Genomic DNA, 23,979 nt, shown 5'->3' on the forward strand with positions numbered 1-23,979 from the left:
TCTCACCATGGAGATGCTATGAGCTTGTGAAGGGCAGGGTGTCTTGGCCCCTGTGCCCACTGGGCTCTGAAAACAGGGAGTGGTCCCCGATGAACCGGGCCTCCCCCTGCTCCCCTGCACTTTGGCAGGGCCTGCTTTGGGAGCATCCCCCCAGGGTGACCACGGGCACGCCTTCCCATGAAAGCAGCCTCCCTCAGACCTCCCTTCTCCCTGTTAGACACTCCCCAGGTAGACACCTCAGAGGCAGAGGCGTCTCTGCCCTTCCTTCCCTCTCCCATATTGCATGGGCTCCTAATGCTTTTCTGTTTAATTTAAAGCTCTCCCCCCACTCTTTCCCACTGCCTCAGCCATATTTCAGGCCGTCCTTCCTGACCCTGATAATTGTGGTGTTCTCCTGTGGGGATTTTTCAGTCTCCTGTGAAACCAGCCCCCTCGCAGGCTGCCACCAGAGGTACCTAATTAACACATAGATCTGAGAGTGTCACCCCATTGCTAGAAAACTTTCACCAGATCATCTTTTCCTTTAATTGTCCCTAGGCACTCCCACACGCCAGCTCCTCGTCCTTCTCTGAATATCCCGAGTCTTTTCAGAGCTCCTTGCCTTTAGCCAGGCTCTTCCTTGTGCCTGAGATGCCCTGCCTTCCTTTTCCTTACCTAGAAAATGCCTGCTCATGTTTTTAAGATCTGACCCAAATGGCATCTCCCAGTCAACCCAAGGAGATTAGCCCATGGCATTTTTCTTGCTTCTGTGGTATCACTTGTGCCTGGTTGCTACAATTGTTTGTTTGTGTGTGGATCTTGCCCATTTGCCTGGGGCCCGATTCAGCAGCATCCCTGGAAGTAATGATACAGACACAGAGAACCTCTTGGGTACACAAATGGAGGATTGAGCCAGTGTTGAATAAAGACAGTTGATCATTGAGGTTTTTGGCCCCCAACAAGGTGTTCATTTGCGTTCTCTTGGATTTCTAGAAGTGAGATAGCTCCACTGTTCCTCATTCCATTCTACACAAAGGGAAACTGAGACCCAGAACAGAGAAATGGCCCTTACCACCACCTCCCAGTCAGCAGCGGAACTGGGAAAGGCCTGCCCTGAGGTACCTGACTGCTTCCTCTTTCTAAACAGATCACCTCCCTCCCTCATCCCAGCCCCTGGAGCCAGCAACAGAGGTAGCCCGATTCCACTGGTCCTGCAGCTCCTCTCTCCTCTCTCTCCAGGCTGGTCCGGGAGTTCGTGGCCCAGAACAACACCGTGCAAATCAAGCATGTGATCCAGACCCTGTCTCAGGAGTTTGCCCTGTCTCAGCACCCCCACAGCCGGAAGGGGGGCCTCATTGGCCTGGCCGCCTGCTCCATTGCACTGGGCAAGGTGGGCCTTTCTCATGGAAGGACAGACACGCCAACGATGGTCCTCACTCTGACCCCCAAGACCCAGCATGGCGTAGCAGACTTGTGTTTTATGGCCATTCTCGCCACACCTAAGACCAGCAAGGCTGGCTTTGTGGCCTTGCAGACTTGTTCCCTGGCGTGGCCCCTATCCTGGGAGGCTGCAAAGGGTCTTTAAGCCCAGCCCTCATGCAAAGCCTGTGGATCCCCACAGGAGCTGGGGTGTTGGTGGCACTATGGGCTGGGGCCTGGGGCCTGACCTGTTCTGAGCTGCTTCTCCTCCTGCCCCATCGCAGGACTCAGGACTCTACCTGAAGGAGTTGATCGAGCCAGTGCTGACCTGCTTCAATGACGCTGACAGCAGGCTGCGCTACTACGCCTGCGAGGCTCTCTACAACATCGTCAAGGTGGCCCGAGGCGCCGTGCTGCCCCACTTCAACGTGCTCTTTGACGGGCTGAGTAAGGTGACCGCTCCTCATTCTAGCTGGCTGAGCTTCTGAGACCTTGAGTCCTTTTTCCCAGATGCATGCGGAGCAGATAAGCACATGGCTGCCAGGGACACTTGTTACCTGTTCAGTCTAATAATAATTTTTTTAATGGGCTTGTATTTACATTTTTTCCCATTTCTCTGTTTATTTTTATTGCATTTTATGAAAGTATCAGTCCACCACAAATTGAAAGGAAAAAAATGATCGTTTGAAAAGCACTAACCTCCCTTATAGAAGTAAAGCTGGTGAGTCCATAGAACAGGCTGTATTTCCCCTGCGGGGAAAGCATAGCTCATAAGTTCTAGAAAAAGCTCTCCTTAGAAAGGCTTTGGAGTCCCTAATACCCTCCCGAAGGCCTCTCTTGCTTCCTAGAGTTCCCCTCCTAGGCCCTGCTGACTGCCACAGTCATTTCTAGAGTATCAGTCTGGCAGCTGCGCTGTCCCTTCCTCCAGGAGTGGAGAGAGGACGCAGTCTTCTCGGATTGGAAACACCTGAGAAAGGTCAACAGCAGGCAACCCCCCAACCAGTGGCAGCGGATCCTGGAGGTCACTGAGCAGAACAAGGACATCTACTGTGTCTCGGTCCTTACCCGGGTTCCATTTTGCCCACCCCCACCTCTCCACCTTTATTCCATCTCTTCACTGAAAGTGGTGCCCCTCCCATGTTCCAGGCTGCACCAGGCCTTGACCGTGGGATTTCAGTAGATTCCTTGTCTTGTGTATTGACTGTGACCATCTCTCTCTGTCTGTGCCTCTTGCAGTTGGCTGCTGACCCAGACCCCAATGTGAAAAGTGGATCTGAGCTCCTAGACCGCCTCTTAAAGGTATTTATACTTGGTCCCCACTTACATTTTTATAATCTATTTCTTCTATCTGTCTGTACAGCTTATAAATTCTATCACTGGGGACACTCTTCCTAATTTTTTGAAATTTTTTAATTTATATACAGTAAAATTGACTCTTTGGTGTACAGTTCTACAACAAGTGCATAGAGTTGTCACCAGCACAATCAAAATGCAGAACTGTTCTGTCACCCGTAAACATCGCCTCATGCCAGCCCCAGCCAGGGCAAAGGAGTCTATCACTTCCCACACCACGCTGCCCTCAACAATAGTGGCTGGTTATGCTAAGCTCCCCGGGGCGTTCGCTCCAGACCACAGAGATTTTGCCATTTGATTAGTTCTCTTAACTTTGACTCCTGCTCTAAATCCATCGTTTTGCTTGTCCTTTGGCCTATGAGAGGAGGGATGCTCTGGGGACCTCTCCTGGCGTGGGCTCTGCCGTTTTCCTCTGTGGCTGCCTGACCCTTGGTGCCAGCCCTGGGCCAGTAATTCAACCAAATCAGGCAGCCACTGGCCTCTGGCTCTCAGAAGCTCACATGCCTTTGATCCACAGGACATTGTGACGGAAAGCAACAGGTTTGACCTGGTGGGCTTCATCCCCTTGTTGCGGGAGAGGATTTACTCCAACAACCAGTACGCCCGGCAGTTCCTCATCTCTTGGGTAAGGTCCAGCCCCTTGGCGCCATTTCTTCAGCCGTGATGAGCCTCTAGGTTAGTAAAGTCTGCTCTCTGGCACACCCTGGGCAGTTCCTGTGGCTAGAGAGAAGCCTTGTTGTTATCCCTCTAAGAGCCAGTGACATCAGATAGTCTGAAAACACGTTTATTCAGCTCTGCTCCTAAAGCCCATCATATTTGCCCCTGAGGGGGATACTGTTCTTTCCTTGTCCCAGGAAACACCCTGATTTCTCTTTGAAGCCAATAGTTCTGCTTCAGCAGTCACCCCTCTTCTAGCCTTGTCTGTCCTCGCCTGTGCATTCCCTTCTCCCTGTGGCATCTCAACTTCCCTGGAGTTAAATTACTGTTCCGCTGCACAGTTAACAAAAACAATAGCTGCCAGCGCCTCTCTCCACGTGGGACACCTGCAGTGCTGTGAAATGCTGCCTCTGCAGAGCCCGCTTCTCACTGCCCAGTCCCAGAGGGTTGGTGAGGAAGAAACAAAGAGTCTTGGGTTGGTGTAACTTTCCCTCCTGGTTTCTTCCCCTGCGTCAGATCCTGGTTCTAGAGTCCGTGCCAGATATTAACCTGCTGGATTATTTGCCGGAGATCCTGGATGGACTCTTCCAGATCCTGGGTGACAATGGCAAAGAAATTCGGAAAATGTGAGTAGGGGGAGGAGGCAGGCAGCTGCTGCCAGCCAGAGACCCGCAGTACACACACCACCCCCCCTACACCCAACAGACAGGCAGCAGCAGGAGAATGAGAAGTTCACTGTCTCCTTCCTGGCTCATGTGCTTCCTTCCTTCTTTGAGGAGTTGAGAGCTCATCAACCCCCAGCCTCTGAAAAATGTCCATCTGACTCCCTCTAGGTGACCAGCCCAGAGCAGAAATGGGTCCTGGCGGAGGCTCCTCCAGCCCTGGCTGTCATATGCTATTTCCCTTCTCTTTTTCTTATTGGTAGGTGTGAGGTGGTCCTTGGAGAATTCTTGAAAGAAATTAAGAAGAACCCCTCCAGTGTTAAGTTTGCTGAGATGGCCAACATTCTGGTGATCCATTGCCAGACCACGGGTGAGTGTGTGAAGGCCCCATGGCCACCTCCACCTCCTCAGAAGCACCTTTCTCTCTCGCTGTCTCAGAAAGAGTCCTGGAAGGAGTGTGAAGCAGTGCATCCCTGGATCCTAGAGCAGTGGAGTAGTGGGTCTCTATCAACATGGAGGCCCTTCCACTTGGTCTGATCCTAGAGGGGAGTAAAATCTGGCGACCTTCTTGCTGGCAATCTTGGCATTAGCACTATGAATTGAAATGCTTGGAGGGTGGAGCTTGTGTATCCATTAACTTCTGTTGAATGTCAAACTTTCGCAAAACGTACTTGCTTAACACAACAGTCACTGTTACTGGTCATGAGTCTACAGGTCAGCTGGGTGGTTCTTCTCACCTGAGCCGGGTATGGCTGAACTATCCTGCACCTACAGTCAACTGGGGAGTCAGCTTAGGCAAGGTGGTCTAGGATGGTCTTGCTCATGTCTGGCAGTTGGCCGGCTATCACCTGGGGCAACAGGGACAGTTGGTCTGTGTGTCCCATCGTTCAGCAGCCTAGCCTAGGTGCATTCATGTGGCATCAGTGAGGTCCCAAGAGACATAGTAGAAGTGAGTAAGGGCTTTTGAGGCCTACACTGAAGCAGGCACACCATCACTTCTGCCCCTTCTGTTGGCCAATGTAGCAAGGCCTGTCGAAGCTCAAGGAGCAGGGGAATGAACTCCATCCCTTGATGAGAGGAGCTGCAGAGCCCCATTATGAAGGGCATGGACACAAGGAGGAGTGGAGAATCGTGGTGGTTCTTACAATCTAACACAAGATTGTTGTTCCTTTCCAAACTGGTACTGTATGCACGTTGGGAAGGCAAAAAGCAAAGGTAAGAGAGTATTTGTGAAGATAGAAGCAGTGTAGGCCCTTGGATCCCACCCGGTCCTCCAGTCCCATGCTGTGGGAGGGAGCACTCCAGCTGTTCATGCTGACCCTCCTGGAACCCACCAATTGCTCTTCCAGATGACCTGATCCAGCTGACAGCTATGTGCTGGATGCGGGAGTTCATCCAGCTGGCCGGCCGGGTGATGCTGCCCTACTCCTCTGGGATCCTGACCGCCGTCTTGCCCTGCCTGGCCTACGATGACCGCAAGAAAAGTATCCTTCACTCTAGAGAGAGGAAACGAGCAGCCCCGAACAGGCCTGTGAAGTTATGGGACCTGGAGTAGGGGGGTGGGGATTCCCTTAGGATCCATCACACCTCCCCATAGTCCTTGGAATTGAGGGAGCAGGAGGCAGAGCTGAACTTGGGACTGGGAGACCCAGGGCAGCACCAGAGCAAATGCCACTGTCCCCAAACCTCACCTGATTACTTACAGATCTGGAGCAACTCTCCTGGGTCCCACGGTTCCAACCCCCTGAGCTCACACTGCCCCACGTTGGGTGGGGGAAATCCTGTCAGAGGGAGGTCCGCTAGGACGTGGGGACATCTCTCACAGGGACACCAGCGTGGCAAGGAGAACAGGGCCTTGGTTCAGACTGCCTGTCTGTCCACTAACATACTTCTGGGGAGGACTGAGCCCCTGCCCAGTGCCAGTGACCTCGGGTTTAGGAAGACCCCCAGGTGGGGCTGCTCCTTACATCAGTGGACTCAGGCATCAAGGAGGTGGCCAACGTGTGCAACCAGAGCCTCATGAAGCTAGTCACCCCTGAGGACGATGAGCCCGATGAGCTGAAGCCAGTGGTGCTGAGGCAGGCAGAACCCAACCCTGACGACTCCCTGGTAAAGCAGGAGGGGACAGTCAGTGGTGAGTAGGCTCTGCCTCCTGCCCCTCACCTCCCAGGGAGGGGCCCAGGGAACCAAAGGTCATAGGACTTGACGTGGGGCCTCACTGAACCATCCGGGGCTGCTTTCCGTATGTTAATTCTCAATTCTAGTAACAACCCAGTGAGCTAGGAACTGCTATTATCCCCATTCCGCAGGTGGCACAGGGAAGATAAGTAACCCGACCAGGATCTGGCAGCTCCTAAGTGACAGAGCTGGGATTTGAACCCTGGCAGTCTGCCTCCAGAACCCATGCTCTTAACCCTTACTTCCTCAAAGACCATTAAGCCTTTCCTTAATCTTGTTCTGGCTTCAGCTACAGGAAGTAGTTGTTTTTAATGTAGGAATGTTTGGAGCATGGCAGGAGTACAGGCTGCAGGGTTCATTTGAACGTTAGCCACAGACATCCAGCCACCCAGAAGCTGCTGCCTTTACTGTGCCCATCATTCTCAGGGCGCGAGGGTTAGGGAAGCTCTAGCTGCAGTTTACTCAGTCCTTGGGAATTTTGCTCCCAAAATCAATGTCATAAAAAATGAAATGCTCTCCTTCCAGACTCCTCTAACGTTGGTGTCTTGTTTATCTATAACAAGAAGAAAACCACTTTTATGTTGATTGGAATCTGGAGTTTGGCTCTAAATGTTGTCAAGAACTCTGATTTTTTTTTTCTTTTATCTCTTGGGCCTCTATCCTCACTGAGAGGTCACTGATCGGCTTTGGGGTGATGTTCTTCTTTGCGGGATCAACCAGAGAGTAACTGATGCAAAAACTACTCAAATCTTGAAGGCTAACAGACTAAATTCTGGAATCTGCTCCTGGGAGCCAAAAGAATTTCTAAAACTTTTGCTCTCATTGCTGCTCTTGGTCTTCTCTTTTGAACATCTGAGCAGAATGTCACGCACAGGTCCCACGGGCCTCCTGCATGGGTTGGGCTGGTAGGATCAGGCAGCATTCCATCCTAGACAGTCTCATAGGTCAGGTTACAGCTGTACCATCGCCACTGTGAGCCAGAGCAGTAAAAACAGCTGGAAGCAGAACGTTGCTCAGCTGGAGCATTGGTGGTTCAGTGGTAGAATTCTCGCCTGCCACGCGGGAGGCCCGGGTTCGATTCCCGGCCAATGCAGCAGCTGAAAGCTTTTTGACAGCTCCTTGAAAAGAAAACTTGGCAAGATAAGTAAGTGTGGGCCTCCTAAGGCAGGAACTTTCTTCCTGGGAGAAACTAGAAGATTCTCAGGGCTAGACATATTTTGTCAACTTTCACTGATGTATGAGTATTTTATCTTCTCATTTTTTTGATTTTCATTTTAGAAAACTTGGAAAGTAGAGAAAAATATAAAGAAGCAAGATTATCCCCATCAAGAGGCAATGAATATTATAATTTTGGCATATATTTTCCATTATATATACATATATATATTTGAGATCATATGTATAAAGATATATATATATATATATATATATATATGATCTACTTATATAATTCCATATATTTCCTTTTTTGTTTGGATAATAGATTTTATTGATTTTTATTTTGTTTTGCTTTGTTTTGCTTTTGGCTTGACAAGTCACAGCAAGCAGAACTTTTGAATATTTTATACTGACTTGAAAAGTTAGTGCTTCTTAATCCATAGAGTCATAAAGTAGAATAATGGTTGCATAGCCGAAGGGGAAGAAGTGATTAGGACTGACTGCTAATAGATGCCTGGCGTCTTTTGGGGGTGATGGAAATGTTCTGGAATTAAATAGTGATGTTTTCATAACTTTGTGGCTGTACAAAAAATCACCCATTGCACACTTTAAAAAGGTGAACTTTGTGTTAAGGGATGTTGTTACATGAACTATATATCAATTTTTTTTTAAAAAAGTTAGTGCCTCTTCCCCTACAGTGGAACCTGGCAGCCCGTGCCCCACCCTTTCTGCTTATGTGGCAGCAAGTCAAGCTGTCTGGAAAGGAACCGCTGCTTTCTGTGGCTCATGGCAGCAGCTAAAAACCTTCTGCCAGCTGGAGCATTGGTGGTTCAGTGGTAGAATTCTCGCCTGCCACGCGGGAGGCCCGGGTTCGATTCCCGGCCAATGCAGCTTATTTCACATTTTAGGTGGTTTTCCTAAACATTCTTGAAAGAACTCGCTGCTCAGGAGACTCTTATCTTACACCAGGATACATTCAGGCAGCTTGGCTCTGGATTTTACTGCCTCATAAACAGCATTTCAGCAGTTGCAGAACTCACATTATGGTAGTTCCCAGAGATGGGAACAGCTAATTTGGGGGCTGCACATCCGCTCCAGACCCACTCAGTTTGTAATGAACCACTACTTTACAAAGATGCCAGAAGAAGGTCCCAGCAAGCGAAAAGAGCAATGATTTAGCTAGTCAGTCAACGGGTTCATTCCAGCCTCTCCCGCGTACTCTTATTATTCTGCTCCACTCCTCCACCCAGCTCCACCTGGCAAAGGCAAGAACCTCCTGCCTGGTCTCTCTCCCAACTCGGTCTGTGTTTCTGCATCCCACAGCACAGCATGTTCTTCACTGCACACCTCCAGGCAAGGCCCACAGTGAGGCTTGTCCACCAGACCCTCTGTGCGTGAACGTATTCTCGCACACATGCTTCTCCCTCACCTCTCACCACGGTGCTCTGGTCAGGGCAGGCCCTCGTTTGTGACACGCTGCTCCCAGCCCCTCTCCACTTGCTCTGGTTCCCCTTCAGCCCTGCCAGTTGCCTGGGGCAGGGGGGGTTTTCACAGCGCAGTGTCCTTTCTCTGACTCTGAGCTCCTATGGCACTCGATGTGTCCTCCCTGATCCCCTCTATGACATTCCCTGATTGTCTCAGGTGTCCTGGCCTAGATTCTGGGGTCAGAATCACCTGCCTATGAGTCCTGGCTCTGCCGACTTCATATCTATTGCCCTTGGACAGGCTGCTTGGGCTTTCTAAGCTCAGATTCCTTATTTGTTAAATAGGGCAGCAATAATAATACTGAACCTACAGTGTGGTTGTGAGTTTCAAAGGAGATTTTTGCATTTACAGCCCTTAGTACATGGCCCAGGCCAAACACTCTCAATAATAGCTGCTTTGGTGTCAAGTTGTTTTAATGGGTTTGTATAATATATCCACCTACTTAGCAAGGTTCTCAGGGGCAGGGCTTTTGCTCCCTGGATCTTTATCATCACATTGCCCAGGTGGTAATGGGCCCCTAGTTGGGGTCAGGGATGGAAGTTCATGTACGAGTGAGGAGCAGAGCTACCAATAGGGTTTCCACTGGAGGGCTGGTGACCTCCCTTGGTGAACATGTAATGGGATCCATCCGTTTGCAAAGCTTCGATGAGACTGGGTGTGTCAGCACCTTCTGTGGACACTCAGATGCAGTTGAATCAGACCCAGGACTTGCCTGCAAAGAGCTCAGGGACAGATCCACAGATGAGTAATCATGTGACGCTGTGGTCACAGAGGACTGGGGCACCAGGAGGTTGTTGGAACTGGATCTTTTCTTTCTCCTTAGCTTCCACTCCCCCAGCCCTACTCCCATTTTTTGCTCTGATTATAAAGGAAACACACGTTCCCTGTAGAGATTTTGGAAAAAACAGAGACATTCCTACTGGGAGAAGGCAGAGGGTAAACAAGTTAAATACATTGTCTGGCAGATACGTTTGGCAGCATGCATTAAAAGCCTTCAAAGTTTAAGAATTTACCCTTAGGAAATGAATATAGATGTAGGTAAGGTTTTTCGTTTTAAGCACCTAACAAATGTTAGCTCATTTATTGTCATAACAATCCTATGGTGTTAGCACTGCACTTACCCCATTAGACAGGTGAGGAAATGGAGGCACAGTCAACTAATCTGCCCAGGGTCGCATAACTAGTCAGTAGGGGAGTGAGGGCTCAGACTTGGCCCACGGGCTCCAGAGTCTATGCTCATAGCACTGTTTACACTATGATTCTTTGAAGAGGGAATTAATACAAAAGGGCAACCACAGATCTCAGCTTGACTGGGAATTGGAGAACTGCAAAGTAAAACCATGTGTCATTTTTACTCATCAACGTGGCAAACATTTAGGGGATAACTAATATCCCTGGTGAGGCTTTGGGGAGATGGCTGCTCCTCTGTTCTTGAAATGCATATATATTGGTAGAATCTTCCTAAAGGTCAACTTGGCAATATCTATTGAAGTGTCAAATATCTGGTCCTTCCACTCGGCAGCCCCCCTTTACCTAGGATCCTGGAGAAATGCTTGCACTCGTGTATAAGGAAGCATGGGAGAGATGTAAGAGTGAAAATTAGAAAACAGTCGAAACTAAGTTGAAGCCAATTTCCAACATCACATCATTTCATCTATAAATGTGTGTGATTCTAAAAGCCAAGAGGGAGGGAGGCCTCCAGGGGCATGGAGTCCCAGCTGCTGTTCCCAGCTGGCCTGCTCAGGCTTCCCCACATGTCCTCCCCTTTCCCCAGGCCTGTTCCAGCGACATGGGGCTGCTCAGCAGGCCCAGCCTGCAGCCACAGCTCCTCCTGCCTGCTCCGAACTGTGCCCAGTCCCCTAAAGGGCCTCTAGGACTGAGGGGACAGGCGGCGGCTCAGAGCTTTTCTCTTCAAAGTGGAAATCCAGGCCCCCTTTACTGGAGAGAAAAAGGTCCATGGTCCACAGGGAACAGCACTGCTTTAAGACATAATAGGAAGTGAAAAAAGCAAGTTTCAGAAAATTTACTATGATCCCATTTTTGTCTATAAAACAAAGAGTAGGATTAGCAAAAGACAGAGGAGGGTACTTGCCGAAGGGTAAAGTGGTTACCTACGTGAAGTCAAATTGAAGACTAAGGAGAGGCGGGCTTGGCTTTGTTTTATTTGAAATTTTTAGAATGAGAATATGTTTTACTTGTATAACTTAAAGTTTTTAACAAGCCAAAGCTGGTACCATTTGAACAACAATTTATTAATGGTAGTTTTAAATATCCATAGGTCCATAATGATATAAGTAGTTGGATGGATGGATGGATGGATGGATGGATGAATAGGTAGGTAGGTAGGTAGGTAGGTAGGTAGGTAGACAGACAGACAGACAGATAGATAGATAGATAGGTAGGTAAGTTGAAAGACAAATGGTTGAGAAGGGACAGCAATGCCTGTAAAAGGATTCCAGTTAGTAAATGTAGAAGGAAAGAGCAAACTAGAAAATCACCATTAGGCAGACTCCACAGTAATAATTGTTGTAGGCAACATCCACCGATGGCTGCTAAAATCAGTGGGGGAGTGTTTGAGGAAAAAGCTAGATATCTGTCTAGTCTCAAGTATCTCCCCTGAGATATTTTTTAATTACCAAAGAAAATCACTTTACAGGGGAGAAACCCAGCAGATGCCACCGTAATCGATGATGAGGTGAACACTCCCGGTAACAAGACCAATAGATAGCATGTACCCCGATGTTATGCACCGAAAAAGTGCACCACTTCTGTGGCATTCTTCCAGAAATGCCAGAGGCTGATCACAAGGAAACATGAGGCCACCCCAACTCAAGAGACATTCTACAAAGTAACTGACCAGGGCTTCCAAAGTATCGAGTTCACGAAAGATACAGAAAGACTGAGGAACTGTGATGAATTGAAGGGGACTAAGGAGACAGGACAACTAAATGCAGTGTGGGGTCGCAGATTCCATCCTGGAACAAAGGACGTGAGTGGAAAAACCGATGAAATTCAGATTAGGTCTGTAGTTAAGTTAATAGTGTGATGTCAGTGCCACTTTCCTGGTTTGATAATTGAACTATGGGTCTGAATGATGTTAACATTAGAGGCAGCTGGGTGAAGGGTATACAGAGAATTCTGTTACTATTTTTGCAACTTTTCTGTAAATCTAAAGTTCTTTCAAAATAAAAGATTTTTTTTTAATTTAAGAAAATAGCCATTACACCCTGTCTACTCTAACCCTCTAACTCTAACAACGTCTAATCTACTTTCTATCTCTATAGATTTGCCTGTTCTAGGCATTTCCTATAAATGGAATCATACAATGTGTGGTCCTTTGTGACTAGTTTCTTTCCCTTAGCGTAATGTTTTCAAGGTTGCTCCATGTTGTAGTGTGTATCAGTACTTCCTTCCTTTTTATTGCCAAATAATAGTTCATTGAATGGCTATAACACATTTTGTTTATCCATTCATCAGTTGATAGACATTTGGATTGTTGCCACGTTTTGACTATTGTATATAGTCACAAGCTGCTATGAACATGGTATACAAGTTTTGGTGTGGACGTAAGTGTTCATTTCTCTTGGGTATATACCTAGGAGTGGAATCACATGGTAACTGTGTTTAGCCTTTTGCAGAATTTCCAGACTGTTTTCCAAAGCAACTGTACCATTTTACTTTCCCACCAGCAGTGTCTAAAGATTCCAGTTTGTCCACATCCTTGCCACCGCTTGTTATCATCATCCATCTCTTTTATTTTAGCTATCCAGGGGATGTGAAATGGTATCGCATTGCAGTTTCAATTTGCATTTCCCTGATAGCTAATCATGTTGATTATCTGAGAAGTCATTTTTAGCACCTGTTGCCCTTGGGCCAACAGTTTGTCTTAGATTTCCCAGAGGTGTTCAGCACTATTGTCCCTCTCCTTGTGAGATCCCTCTGCCTGAAAACCTGCAAGCATGGGTCTATCCCCAAAGCTTTGGGGCGTAAGTGGCTCCAGGGCCACATTCCTTTTCAAGAACCAGAATCAAGGCCAGAATCAAGGTGGGGGGCAGAGGGGAGGGCTAGAGAATCAGTGTGTCCTTATAACAGAGATCTTGTTCATTCAAAAGACCCTAACAGCCTTTAGCATGATGCCTTGTTCCTCTTACTCTCCCCAGGAGGCCCCAGTGGTTCTTGTGACTCCAGCTTCAGTAGTGGCATCAGTGTCTTCACTCCAGCCAGGTAAGTGGTTTGTTCCAGTCAGAAGTGTTTGTGGAAAGCGAGCAACCTGTATCTTTCCTGGATGCAGGAGACTACAGCGAAGACCCGAGGCATACTCTGCTTAGGGCCACTGAAGTGCCAGAGGGAATCTGAAGGACACTGAGCAAGCCCAACTCACCCAGTTCTGATGGACAGATAGCCTTTTGAGAGGTATCAGAAGCTGTTGGAGGTCAGTAAATACAAGTTGTGAAAGTATAACTAATGCATGGTGACCACAGGGAGACACTTGGAGATGCCTTTGCCCAGCACCTTCTGCTTATCAGGATTCGGTGGGGCTGACAAGGCTGACAGGGGGAAAGCTGTTCAAGGACAGTGTGGAGCACAGGCAGGATTGAGTCTGAGCACAGACGGGGAGCAGGAGCTGTCCTCCCCAGGCGCCCAGGTCAGCTGTAATAGTGCAGCCTTCCACGAGGGGGCAGTGCAGGCCAAGCAGCAAGATCATTCCCTTCCTTGCCATCCCCCTCCATACTCCCTGCCCAGTGATGGCATTCCCGTGGGGAGGGAATTATCACCATTCTGTGTCTGTCTGAGCCCCTTGGACTTGACCCATCTTGATTTTCTCTGGGCAGAATTGGCACCACTGGGGCTAGAATGGATGATGGTTCTCCTCCCGGGGTTCTTCCCTCCAAACTTGACATTGTGCTTGGGCCCCGGGGAACCAGTCACTCATGAAGCAAAAATATGCATTCAGCCCCGAGAGGCTCTTTCTCCCCAGACCCTTAGGGTCTTTCCTCCTTTTATGTCATTTTTTAATTTATTCTTATTTCCAAGGACCCCGTGCATGTCTTCAAAGTATGCAAGTACGGTTATAAATATGGACTATTCATAGGACCTCTCCCAGATTGTTCGAGCAAGCCAGTATTTGTTCATTCGTTTTCAGTTGGGTTTTACTGGTGTTTAAATCCCATGGGTCAGTAGTAGTGTCTCTATTTTAGGACTGAGGAGGGACAGGACATCAGCGGGCTGCTGTGAAGATAACAGACTTAGGAGGGACTCTGGTGGGTGCAGACTGGCTGGGGGCCACAGCAGCCATCCCAGGAAGAAGGGATAGAGGCTGAGACTGAAGAGCTGGCAGACTGGAGAAAGTTGGATAGATTTGAGATCTGTTTTGAAGGGAGAATTGACAGGATTTACTGATGGTGGAACAGAGTAAGAGGAGAGAAATGAGAGAAAGAATAACTTCTAGATTTTGGGCTTGAGCCAAATCAGGAAATCCTGGTACTTTTCCTAAGCTAGGGTGACAGGAGGAACAGGTGTGTGAGTGGGCCCGGCAAGAGCTCTGGTCCAGGTGGCTCTGAGCATCCCCAGGAGCAGTTGAGGAGGCAGGTTTGGATTCAGGAACTCGGAGGAGAGGACTAGACAGAGGTGCAGGGGGACGGTGTGTCCTGCAGAGGAGCTCCGCTTTTGTTCTGAAGGCCATGGGAACCAGCGTTACAAGTAGGAGTGAGGGGGCAGACGTGTGATTTAGAAGACCCTCTGGCAGCCCCGGGGAGGATAGCTGAGGGAGGAGGACAAAACTGGCAGCAGAAAGGCCTGTTGCAGACTTGTCACTGTCATGTAGGCTATAGGGCATTGTCCTGCTCCACAGGGTGGCAGTGGGAGGTGGGGGAGATCTAGGAGGAGGCAGAGATGGGACCGACTGGAGGGGGCACAACTCCTCGCTGCTCGGCTCGGAAAGCTGTGGGGTGGCTGGCCAGGGCGTGCCTCAGGGAGGCCTCCATTCTTGTGCTGAGGCCGGGAGCTGCCCGATGGAGCCAGGGCTCTGATTTATACCCGTCGTTCAGGAGCCCATGCTGAATCCTACCTGTTTAAAATTAAAAAACCAAACAAGAACAGATTGTCTAGTGCTTTCTCTCTCCTGTGAGCAGAGGTTTCCTCGTGCAGCTGCCAGTCTGAGTCACTAGCTGTGCCAGAGAGGAGGGTGGCCTTCAGAGTCGTGAAGCCTGGGCCAGGGTACCTGGACACCCCATCCCCCCCCGACGCGCACTGGAGATGGCAGCTGAGGACAGTAGGGTGGGGTGCCTGCTTCCTCCAGTTGGTGCTGACTGAGCTTGGGCAAGATGGCATCTTCCAGGGTCACCAAGAAACGGAACCCACCCTCCAGTTTTCTGGGTGTACTATTTGCCCAGGGCACTGCCTGCTTTTGCCGGTTTCACTCAGGTCGGGCCAGCCAAGGCTGAACTGGGGACTCCTGCAATGGCAGAAGAGCATCCCTGCCTGGCAGAACGCTGCCATGGTGGGCAACGCTCCCGAGCCTCTTGGTGGTCACTGACCCTTTGATAATGTGATGAAAGCTGTGGACCCTCTTCCTAGAAAAATGCAAAGACACGCAGAACTCTGAATATACTTTCAGGGGTCCAGGGATCTCCTGAGAGCCAATCCTTGCCCCCCAGATTACAAAACTTCCTCACTTGGACTTAAACACAGGGAGAATAACTGACTAAACCCAAGATCATTGGCCTCTTCCCGCTCCCTCATCCCCCTTCTTTCCCAGGATGCCAGGGGAGCCACCTGAATAAGCAGAGAGTGACAGGACACTGAAGGACACTGAAGTGCCAGCTGAGTGGGGCTCCAGTTAGAGGAGTCTGGGTTCCTCCACCCTCTGGGGTGGTGAAAACGACTCCCTGGGAAGGGGTGGGAAGCAGAGTGGGGGAAGCATCCCCGTGTTGAGGAGAGGATCAGGGAGGAAGAGTCTCCACCGTCCCTCTCCCGCTCCTGCTCCCCTTCCTTCCTCTTCCTTCCTCTCCCCATCCTCCCTCTTCTCTTTCCCTTCCTCTCTCTGCCCTCCCCATCTTCCCCTGCCTCCCTCTCCCTCTTCCCCTCCCAATCCTTTCTCCCTCCTTGCCTCCCTCCCTGTGTCTCTATCTCTCCCTCTGTCTCTCTGTCTCTCTGGTGCTGCTTACATGTACCAGGCACGTTCGTCTCTCGTGAATCCTCTGAGTAGTGGAGTCCCACTTTCTGGGTGTACATCCTGACTACACCACTCCTGGCTGTGTGGCCCTTGGCCAGGAGCTTAGACTCTCCCTGCCTCAGCTTCCTCATCTGTAAACTGGATGTGATGCTAGTGCCAACTTCATAGGGTTATGGACCTTAAATGAACCGAACTATGTAAAGAGCTTAGAATGGTGCCTCACCCACAGAAAGCACTTTACACATTTTAGCTACAGTTATTATTACAACAACCTGGTTATTATCCACATTTTACAAGTGAGGAAACAGGCCCAGAGAGGTTAACTTCTTGCCCAAAGTCATTCAGCTAATAGATGATCAAGTTGGAATTCAAGCTAGGTCTGTCTCACTCCAAAGTCTTTATTAATCACAGAGAGTTCCAGAAGCTTTGTGTGTTAATCGCCCTAACTCATCTGACACAGGAGCCCCGGACAGGTGTTGCTGTGTGAATGGACTTCCACTGTGATGCCAAGGGCCATGGTGTCATTGGTGACATTCAGTACAGGTCTCCTGGTGTAGCTGGCTGCCCTATACATAAGGCAAACAGAAAGATCTAGAAATCAGTGCTTTCCGACTTTTCACATCTGCTGATTGAAAAAAATTGTAATCATCTTTTATAAAAAACAACTTTGAATTAAGAAACAATTCTCTTTTTAGATTCACCGTTTTTCTAATTTGATTAGAAGTGTAACATGAATCCTATAAAGAGTTAGACATTACAGAAATAAAGTGCTGCCTCCCAGAGAGAACCACTGGAATTTATCATTATTTATTGGTAGTATCAGAAGCATTCTTAAATAAATCGATATTTTAATAGCCACGGTGGTGCGATGCATTTGGAAATTGTAGTACATATATGTGTAAGACATTCATTATGAAATGCTTTATGAGAACATGCTCAGTGAAAATGGGGTTTTGCAGACACCTTGAAACAACTCAGAAGCCCCCAGGAGTGACTGGTCTAGACTTTTTGGAACCAATGCAGAAATGTAGAAACTGTGAGTGAGTTGCATTCTGTTCTATCTGGATAAGGTAAGCCAGAACAGAGGGTGCCCCATCTCAGGCTCCAGACCAGCAGCTCAGGAGCTGAGCACACCATGCAGCGTGGGGTGCATGGTTCCCACAGTCCTGGCTCCCTGCTGAGTGCAGAGCCCAGCACACCAGCCCCCCCAGCAGAGCAGCTGAGAGCTGCTTCCTCAAAGGCAGGTGGGATCATCAAGCCTCCCTTTCCTGGGAACTGAGATCAGCCTCCCTGGTGCCCTGGGTGTGCCTGTTTCCTGTGACCTTCACCTCCAGCCAGCCAAGAGAAGTGAGACCCAGGGACAGTGTATCCAGCTAAGGAAATGAGTTCTCGATACGTGGCTGCATGGCCTTGGCTGGGTCCCATACTGTCTCCCAACCTCCATTTCCTCATTTGTGCGTTGAAGGATTGGGTTACATGAACCATTAGGTCCTTCCAGTTAGGAAGTTGTTGGTTGAAGCTGACACCTGCCTCACCAGCAGTCTGAGGGTGCCTGTGTCTGGGGAGGGTTACCGCTCCTGGCATCTGCTGTGGGGAAGATCAGAAACTGTTAGTATATAAAATGGTGCCAGTTCACACACCAGCTGCGTGAAATCCTTCCTTTGTTTTTTGGCACCGACACAGTGCCACCTGAGGGAGATGCCACCATGGGCTGTCCCTTGCTTTCTGCCCTCAGTAGAGACACTGAACTGGCTAGAAGCATCTGGGGACCACTGAATTAAGGAGCCCGGCTGGCTGAGGAACCATCGAGCCTAGCATCTTGGGGCTCCATTTGGGCCACTTGGATTTGGAGTGCCCCCCACAGAAACCAGCACCAGGCTTCCCCGGTGTCCTCTCTCTCCCTAATGGAGACTCTGTCTGCCCTTTGACAAGAAAGTACATTGAAAGGTGTGTGTGTCAACCTCCTTTTTCCAGCACACAGGGCTGCCAGGTCTGATCTGGCCAGAGAGTAGCCGGTCCACACAAGGGGCTGCTGTTCTCTGCCCCTGCCAGAGGACAGTTGGAAATGATGCCATCATGGACTCTTCTGAGCATGGCTCATTAGAAGGCAGTGCTGGGTGGTGTGTGAGACCACTCTACTCAGACTGCTCAAATCCAAATTGCTGGCCCCACCACTTCCTGGCCGTGTACTCTTAGACAGGTTACTTAATGTCTCTGTGCTTCAGTTCCCTCATGTCCAGAATGGGAATAACATTGCTTCTGGCATAGGGCCTTTGAGAGAAGTAAATGAGGCTATGCAGGTACAAAGCTTAGCATGGTGCCTGGCACAGAGTATTTATTCAAGAAGCGCGAATTATCATTTTCGGTACCACTGTCATCATCATTATTTTCAGCGCCACATTCTGCCCCCCACCCAGGGTTCATACACAGCACTAGGCCAGAACCGTAGGGTGGAATCCAGGGAGCTGGGCTTGGCACTGCCTTCCTCCCCACTAGCAGCTCAGGACAAGGCTGTTGCTAGGCCAGGGCAGTCCTGAGTCCCCCAGGTGAGTGAAAACAAGGGCTTCTTCCCAGGGGGCCCGTTTCAGCTAAGAATGTGGCATGACCTGCCAGGCACAGGGTACTCATGGCACCCTGGGCCCTGTGTGGCAGCTGGTACACCCTGCAGCTCCTGCTGGGGAAAGGGACTTGCCGTGGACCTCAGGCTCAGGGGGTTAGGAAAGAAGAGTTGGGGGAGGGGGTGGAGGTCTGTTCATTGTCCCCTGCTTTCCGAGCTCCTGCTTAGTTAAGGCCTTGGGCTGCTCATAGACATCTTGAGCTTCTCCAGCCATGGGATCCTCCTGGCCCAAGGAGAAGAGCTATAGTGGAACGTGCTGGAAGGAGTCCGGTAGGAGGGCCACAGGATGGGAGAAAGAGGGACTTGGAGATAAGACAGCAAGTAGATCCTAGCCTTCAGCAGAGGGAGAGGGAGTATCTCGGGAATTGTCAGAGATGAAAAGAAAGTGCTCAGGAAGCCCTTGGATGGATTACCAGCCTGCCGCTGTGGAGCTGTGCTGTCCAGGGTGGCAGCCACTTTCTCGTGTGGTTGCTGAGCGTGTGCAGTGTGGCTGGTCTGATCTGAGATGTGCTGCAGGTGTGAAATGCATGCTGGGTTTCAAAGACCTAGGACACAAAAAAGAATATAAAGTATCTTAGTAGTGACCTTTGTATTGATTTTATATTGATTATATGTTGAAATGGTAATATTTGGGTATATTGGGTTAATTAAAATACATCATTAAAATTAATTTTACCTGAGGCCGGCTCAGTGGTGCAGCGGTTAAGTTCACACGCTCCGCTTCAGTGTCCCGGGGTTCGCTGGTTCAGATCCCTGGCATGGACCTATGTACCGCTTGTCAAGCCATGCTGTGGGAGGCATCCCACATATAAAATAGAGGAAGATGGGCATAGATGTTAGCTCAGGGCCAGTCTTCCTCAAAAAAGAAATTTTTTTTAATTAATTTTACCTTTCTATTTTTTAATATAAAACTAGGAAACATAGAATTCCATATGTGACTCAAATTATATTTCCATTGGACAGTGAGCATGAGAGAGAGATTGATTAAGAGAGTGACTGGGAGCCCATGTTTTCCACCCTGGACTCATCTGTGCCTTAGTTTCCCTGTCTGTCTTAGGCTACCAAAGAACCTAGATGTATTTGAAGATATCTTTGAAGACCCCAGAACTTCTAGCCATATGGCTCCTGGGGAAATCTCAGTGGCAGCCCAACCCAGAGGCTCGAGTCTGCTGGGCCCTGTCACTCACACACAGCCCTTCTGGCCACCAGAGGATAGAAGGGCCCACTCTCACGCCCAAAACAAGCACCATGGGAATCATCAAACCATGTAAAATAGCCGTTCCATTTAGCACTTCCAGAGCTCAGAATTGTGCCATTTAGGAATTCACATCAAATGAACTTCAGAGAAGCTGCAGGCGAATCAGGAAAGCATAGGCATCGAGTGCCTGATGCAAATGAATAATTGAGCAGCCTGGAAATACCACGAAAGACTGTTTTGTGCAGGCAGGCAACTGAACCGCCAGCCTGGTCCTCAGGAAATGCAGCCCCTGGTCTGCACTGTCATGGCTCCTTCAGGCGTATACAGTGTGATGAAGGGAGCCCCTCTCTGACACCCTGAGGTTTTCTGTCCCTGCTGTCCCCATCCCTGAAAACTCCAGCCTCTGCCCGGGAACTGTGCTTTGGGCAAAGGGCTGTGTCAGTGTCCCAGCAGCCCCCAACCTTGGGGCTGCTTGGGCCTTTTCTCTGCCTAGAAACCAGCGAAGCCTTGGGCCAGGGAAGCTGGGGAGCCTGCCCCCCCACTGAAGCAAAGCACATTCTGAACAGGCTTCATTTCTCAGTCAGAGGCTGTGTTGCCTCTTTGCCAACTCAAACGAGAATGTTACAGCTTCAGAGGCAACTATCCAGGCATCTCAGCCAGGCCAAACACTGTGCTGAGTGCCCTGGAGCACGTGGCAGGATGGAAAGCCAGGATCCCTAGCCTCACCCGAGACCTACCCTTCAGGTGCCTGGTGGAGGACCTGTTGGATTTAAGGAGTGTTATCAGGGCCTTCCCCTGGACTCCCTGGACATGGTGGTTTGGTTTTATCAACAGAGGGTCTGGACTTACTGCCCGGAGGATGAATGGCCTTTGGGCCCTGAGGTCTGCTGGCACCCAGCTCAGTGCCATCGGAGTGGTTTTCTCCTATACAAGCCAGGCTTGTGCTGGAAAAGGAAAAGGGAGGTGGGTGGGTGCCCAGCAGACTGGCCCTCCTCCCCTAAATGTGGTTGTCATGGCTCCAGCCTTGGAGAGGGAGAGGGAACCGGAGAGAGAGAAACAAGCCCTCCGTGAGGCTTGCAAGGGTGTATGCCATCTGCCCCTCCTGACCGCCGAACCCAGGAGAGGGCCAGTGTCTGGGCCCGGGTGTGTGGGCCAAGGTGGTGTGTAGCTCGGTGGGAGAGGGTTCTGTGGGCTTCACCTCAGCTCCTCCCTCGTCTTGCCCACAGCACTGAAAGGGCCCCGGTCACCCTCCACCTTGATGGGATTGTGCAGGTCCTAAACTGCCACCTCAGTGACACAGCCATCGGGATGATGACCAGGATTGCCGTCTTGAAGTGGCTCTACCACCTCTACATCAAGACTCCCCGGAAGGTGAGCCCCCAGGCCCATCGACCCGGTACGGCCCTCTAAGCCAGGGGGCTTCTTCTGAGTCGACCTCGGTTTTCAAGGGCCTGCCCATGCTTGGGAGGGATTTGGTCATTGCAGTTCAGGAGAAGTCCTTGTAAGCAAAGGAGTGAAGATGTTTGAGGAGCCTTTTGGTGTCTGGGGGCAATGGGGAGGCGGGGAGGTGGTCCATGCAGTGGGACCCTCTCTGCTCTGAACCCCATCCTGGAGCGAGGGAGCGCTCACAGGTTCCCCGGCTTCTCTGCTCTCCAGATGTTCCGGCACACAGACAGCCTCTTCCCCATCCTGCTTCAGACGTTATCAGACGAATCCGACGAGGTAGGTCACCAACAACCCCTTCTGTGCTGTGGCTGCCGCATCCCCTTTTGAATGACTGAGGGGATCTCGTAGCTGAGAGGGGCTTGTTTGGTGGTGGTTTTTCTCTTAAATCAACACCCAAAAATTGCCCTCTTCCTCATACCTGGTAAGGTGCATCCTTTAGAGGGAAAGCTCTGTTTGGCTCTTGGCTTTGGGAATAAGGACTCTTCCTCTGTCGGCCCTTCTGAAGAGCATGCTGGGACCGGTCATTGCCGAGGAGACCAGTCTGCACAGGGAGCTGGCTTCTCTGGAAAGCAGCGGAGAGTGGTGGTGGGAGCTTGGCTGTGGGTCAAGGCCACATGCAGGGCTGACCCTGCTGAGCTGCCTAAACTTGAGCGGGTCACTTCGTGGCTCTGCATCTCAGTTTCCTTCTCTATTCAGTGGGAGTAGTAACAGGACATGGAGTTGTAAGAACAACATGATCCATGGAAAGTGCCAGGCGTGTGCTGAGCACTCAGAGAGTGTTAGTTGTGTTACTCATTCAGCTGGACTCCATTTTGACCTCTAGTTTGAAATTGGACCCTTAAACTTTGCTTTATTGGGGTCACTAAGAGCAAAAGGGGGAGGGTGGCCCAGAGGGGGGTAAGGAGAGCTGGACTCTGGGTCCCTTGGTCATCTGAGGGAGGAGCACACCTTTCCCCACACCACTGGCAGCCTTCCATTCCCTGGAGTTCTTTTTCAGGACTCCCCTGCCACCCAGCCAAGGGGCAGGATTTGCAGCTGGGCGTTGCCATTTGCCAGGGTGGCATCCCATCCCTCCAGCCATACCAGCTCCAGGTTGCATGTCAGATGCTGGCAGGCTGCTGCTTGACTCACTCCTCTCCTTCCCTCTTCCTGGCTCTGGGCAGCTGTGGGCTTCGGGCAGAGCTGTGTCCTCCATGAGGCAGCAGACACATGAATCTACAGACCTCCCACACTGCCCAGTGGGAACATGGGAGTAGACAAGGGCTAGGGGTTGGGGGAAAAGGGAGAGGGACATGGCTCACAACTTCCTGTGCTGTGAGGCACCTCAGTCTTCCCTGGGCTGGTAGCAGGCTTATAGGGAGCCCAGTACAGCTGTCCTGCAGCCTGAATTTACTTTCCTGAACCTGGGCTGAAAAGAGATGCAAACAGGCAGGTGTCCACCTCTAGGTCCTGTAAGATACTCTGCATTTCCAGAAAAATCCAAAACAGATGGTCTAGAAATTTGCCCTTGACCCCTCCTGCCTGTCCACCATGCACACACACACCCTCTCTTTCTCTTTCCCCACCGTCCGCTGTAGTGTGAGGTCCAGGTGGACGTGGCCCAGTTCTGCCTGAGTTGGGAGTGACTCACTGCACAGTCACAGCCCTCATTTCAATGCAAAAAGGAAGAGAAGAACTTTGCTGATTGGTTCCTTCCCTAGGACTTCACTGAAAGCAGCTGAGTTTTCAGTCCTTTAAACTGAGTTGTTTAATCCCATCCAGCTCTTTGCTTGCAATTGGTTTTGTGTGCGTGTGCATTTAAAGGGAGCAGGAGGAGATGCAGTCCATTAAACAGCTCTGTTCAGGTTGCGCCTGTGGAAACTCAATTTGCTGAAGTGCCAAATGTTGTCAGGGCTTTGGGGCACATCATACGGGCCTCCAGTGGGGAGAGGATTGCAGCTGTTCTTGGGGACAGTTGCAGAGGTGTAAGGGGAGTGAAGAGGCCCTGCTTTCCCGTCTCTCCAGGGGAGGCATTTAGGGACCTGGATGATCAGTGGTGAGTCTTGATTGTGCCACATCGTTGTTCTTCACCAGATCACATTCCTAAGTGTCTCCTGCCCCATCTTTTTGGTGACCTTGAGGGCATACTGTGTACTTGGCAATGGAAATACAGCCATGAACGAGATAAGGTCCTTCTTTGCCTACAGCTTCCTTTCTAGGATATCTAGAAAGTGCTCTCTGTTGGGTTTCCTAATATTTCCAAACACAGCCCTGACCTCAAATTGGACAACAGCCAGACTGGTGGGGAGAGGCCCCTTCCTATTGAAGACTTCGTGGATCTTCCTTCACTGATGGAATTTAACCACGACACTCCTTGAGAGTGTCTGGCCTGGGGGCCTCAAGGCACAGGTTATCCCATTGTCCCACAGCTATCCCATTAGTAACAGCTTCCTTCTGTGAAGTCATTACTGTGCCAATAACGGTGCTAGACCCTTGACTTGTAGTCACTAGAGAACTGTCAACAGTTCTGTGGGAAAGTACTGTTATTATTTCCATTTTACAGTTCAGAAAATTTAGGCCGAGGAAGATGAAATAACTTGCACACAGCTAAGAAGTGGTGGTGCCAAGTACTAGATTGTTTGACTTCAAAGCCCATCTTCTTAATCACTTAACC

The 23,979-nt window shown here is 50.0% G+C and overlaps 1 protein-coding gene and 2 non-coding genes across 5 annotated transcripts in view; all 3 read left to right on the forward strand.

Moving 5' to 3' along the window:
* The window catches only part of VAC14 (VAC14 component of PIKFYVE complex), a 104,398-nt gene that overhangs the window by 12,364 nt on the left and 68,055 nt on the right, over window positions 1–23,979 (forward strand). For 2 of the 3 annotated variants that reach the window (XM_001500754.6, XM_070262026.1), the window contains exons 2-12: window positions 1,219–1,369; window positions 1,683–1,850; window positions 2,635–2,697; window positions 3,269–3,376; window positions 3,925–4,034; window positions 4,334–4,440; window positions 5,420–5,554; window positions 6,052–6,204; window positions 13,052–13,115; window positions 21,107–21,251; window positions 21,537–21,602. In XM_001500754.6, the coding sequence (XP_001500804.1) occupies window positions 1,219–1,369; window positions 1,683–1,850; window positions 2,635–2,697; window positions 3,269–3,376; window positions 3,925–4,034; window positions 4,334–4,440; window positions 5,420–5,554; window positions 6,052–6,204; window positions 13,052–13,115; window positions 21,107–21,251; window positions 21,537–21,602 (1,270 nt within the window). Of the gene's footprint in view, window positions 1–972; window positions 1,098–1,218; window positions 1,370–1,682; window positions 1,851–2,634; window positions 2,698–3,268; window positions 3,377–3,924; window positions 4,035–4,333; window positions 4,441–5,419; window positions 5,555–6,051; window positions 6,205–13,051; window positions 13,116–21,106; window positions 21,252–21,536; window positions 21,603–23,979 lie in introns of all 3 variants that reach the window. The other variant, XM_070262027.1, reaches the window with a different exon arrangement.
* TRNAG-GCC (transfer RNA glycine (anticodon GCC)) lies at window positions 7,271–7,341 on the forward strand. The gene has a single exon. It is a non-coding gene; the product is annotated as a tRNA-Gly (tRNA).
* TRNAG-GCC (transfer RNA glycine (anticodon GCC)) lies at window positions 8,226–8,296 on the forward strand. Its single transcript has one exon. It is a non-coding gene; the product is annotated as a tRNA-Gly (tRNA).

Source organism: Equus caballus, chromosome 3, assembly GCF_041296265.1.
Source record: "Equus caballus isolate H_3958 breed thoroughbred chromosome 3, TB-T2T, whole genome shotgun sequence".
NCBI classification, from domain to species: domain Eukaryota; kingdom Metazoa; phylum Chordata; class Mammalia; order Perissodactyla; family Equidae; genus Equus; species Equus caballus.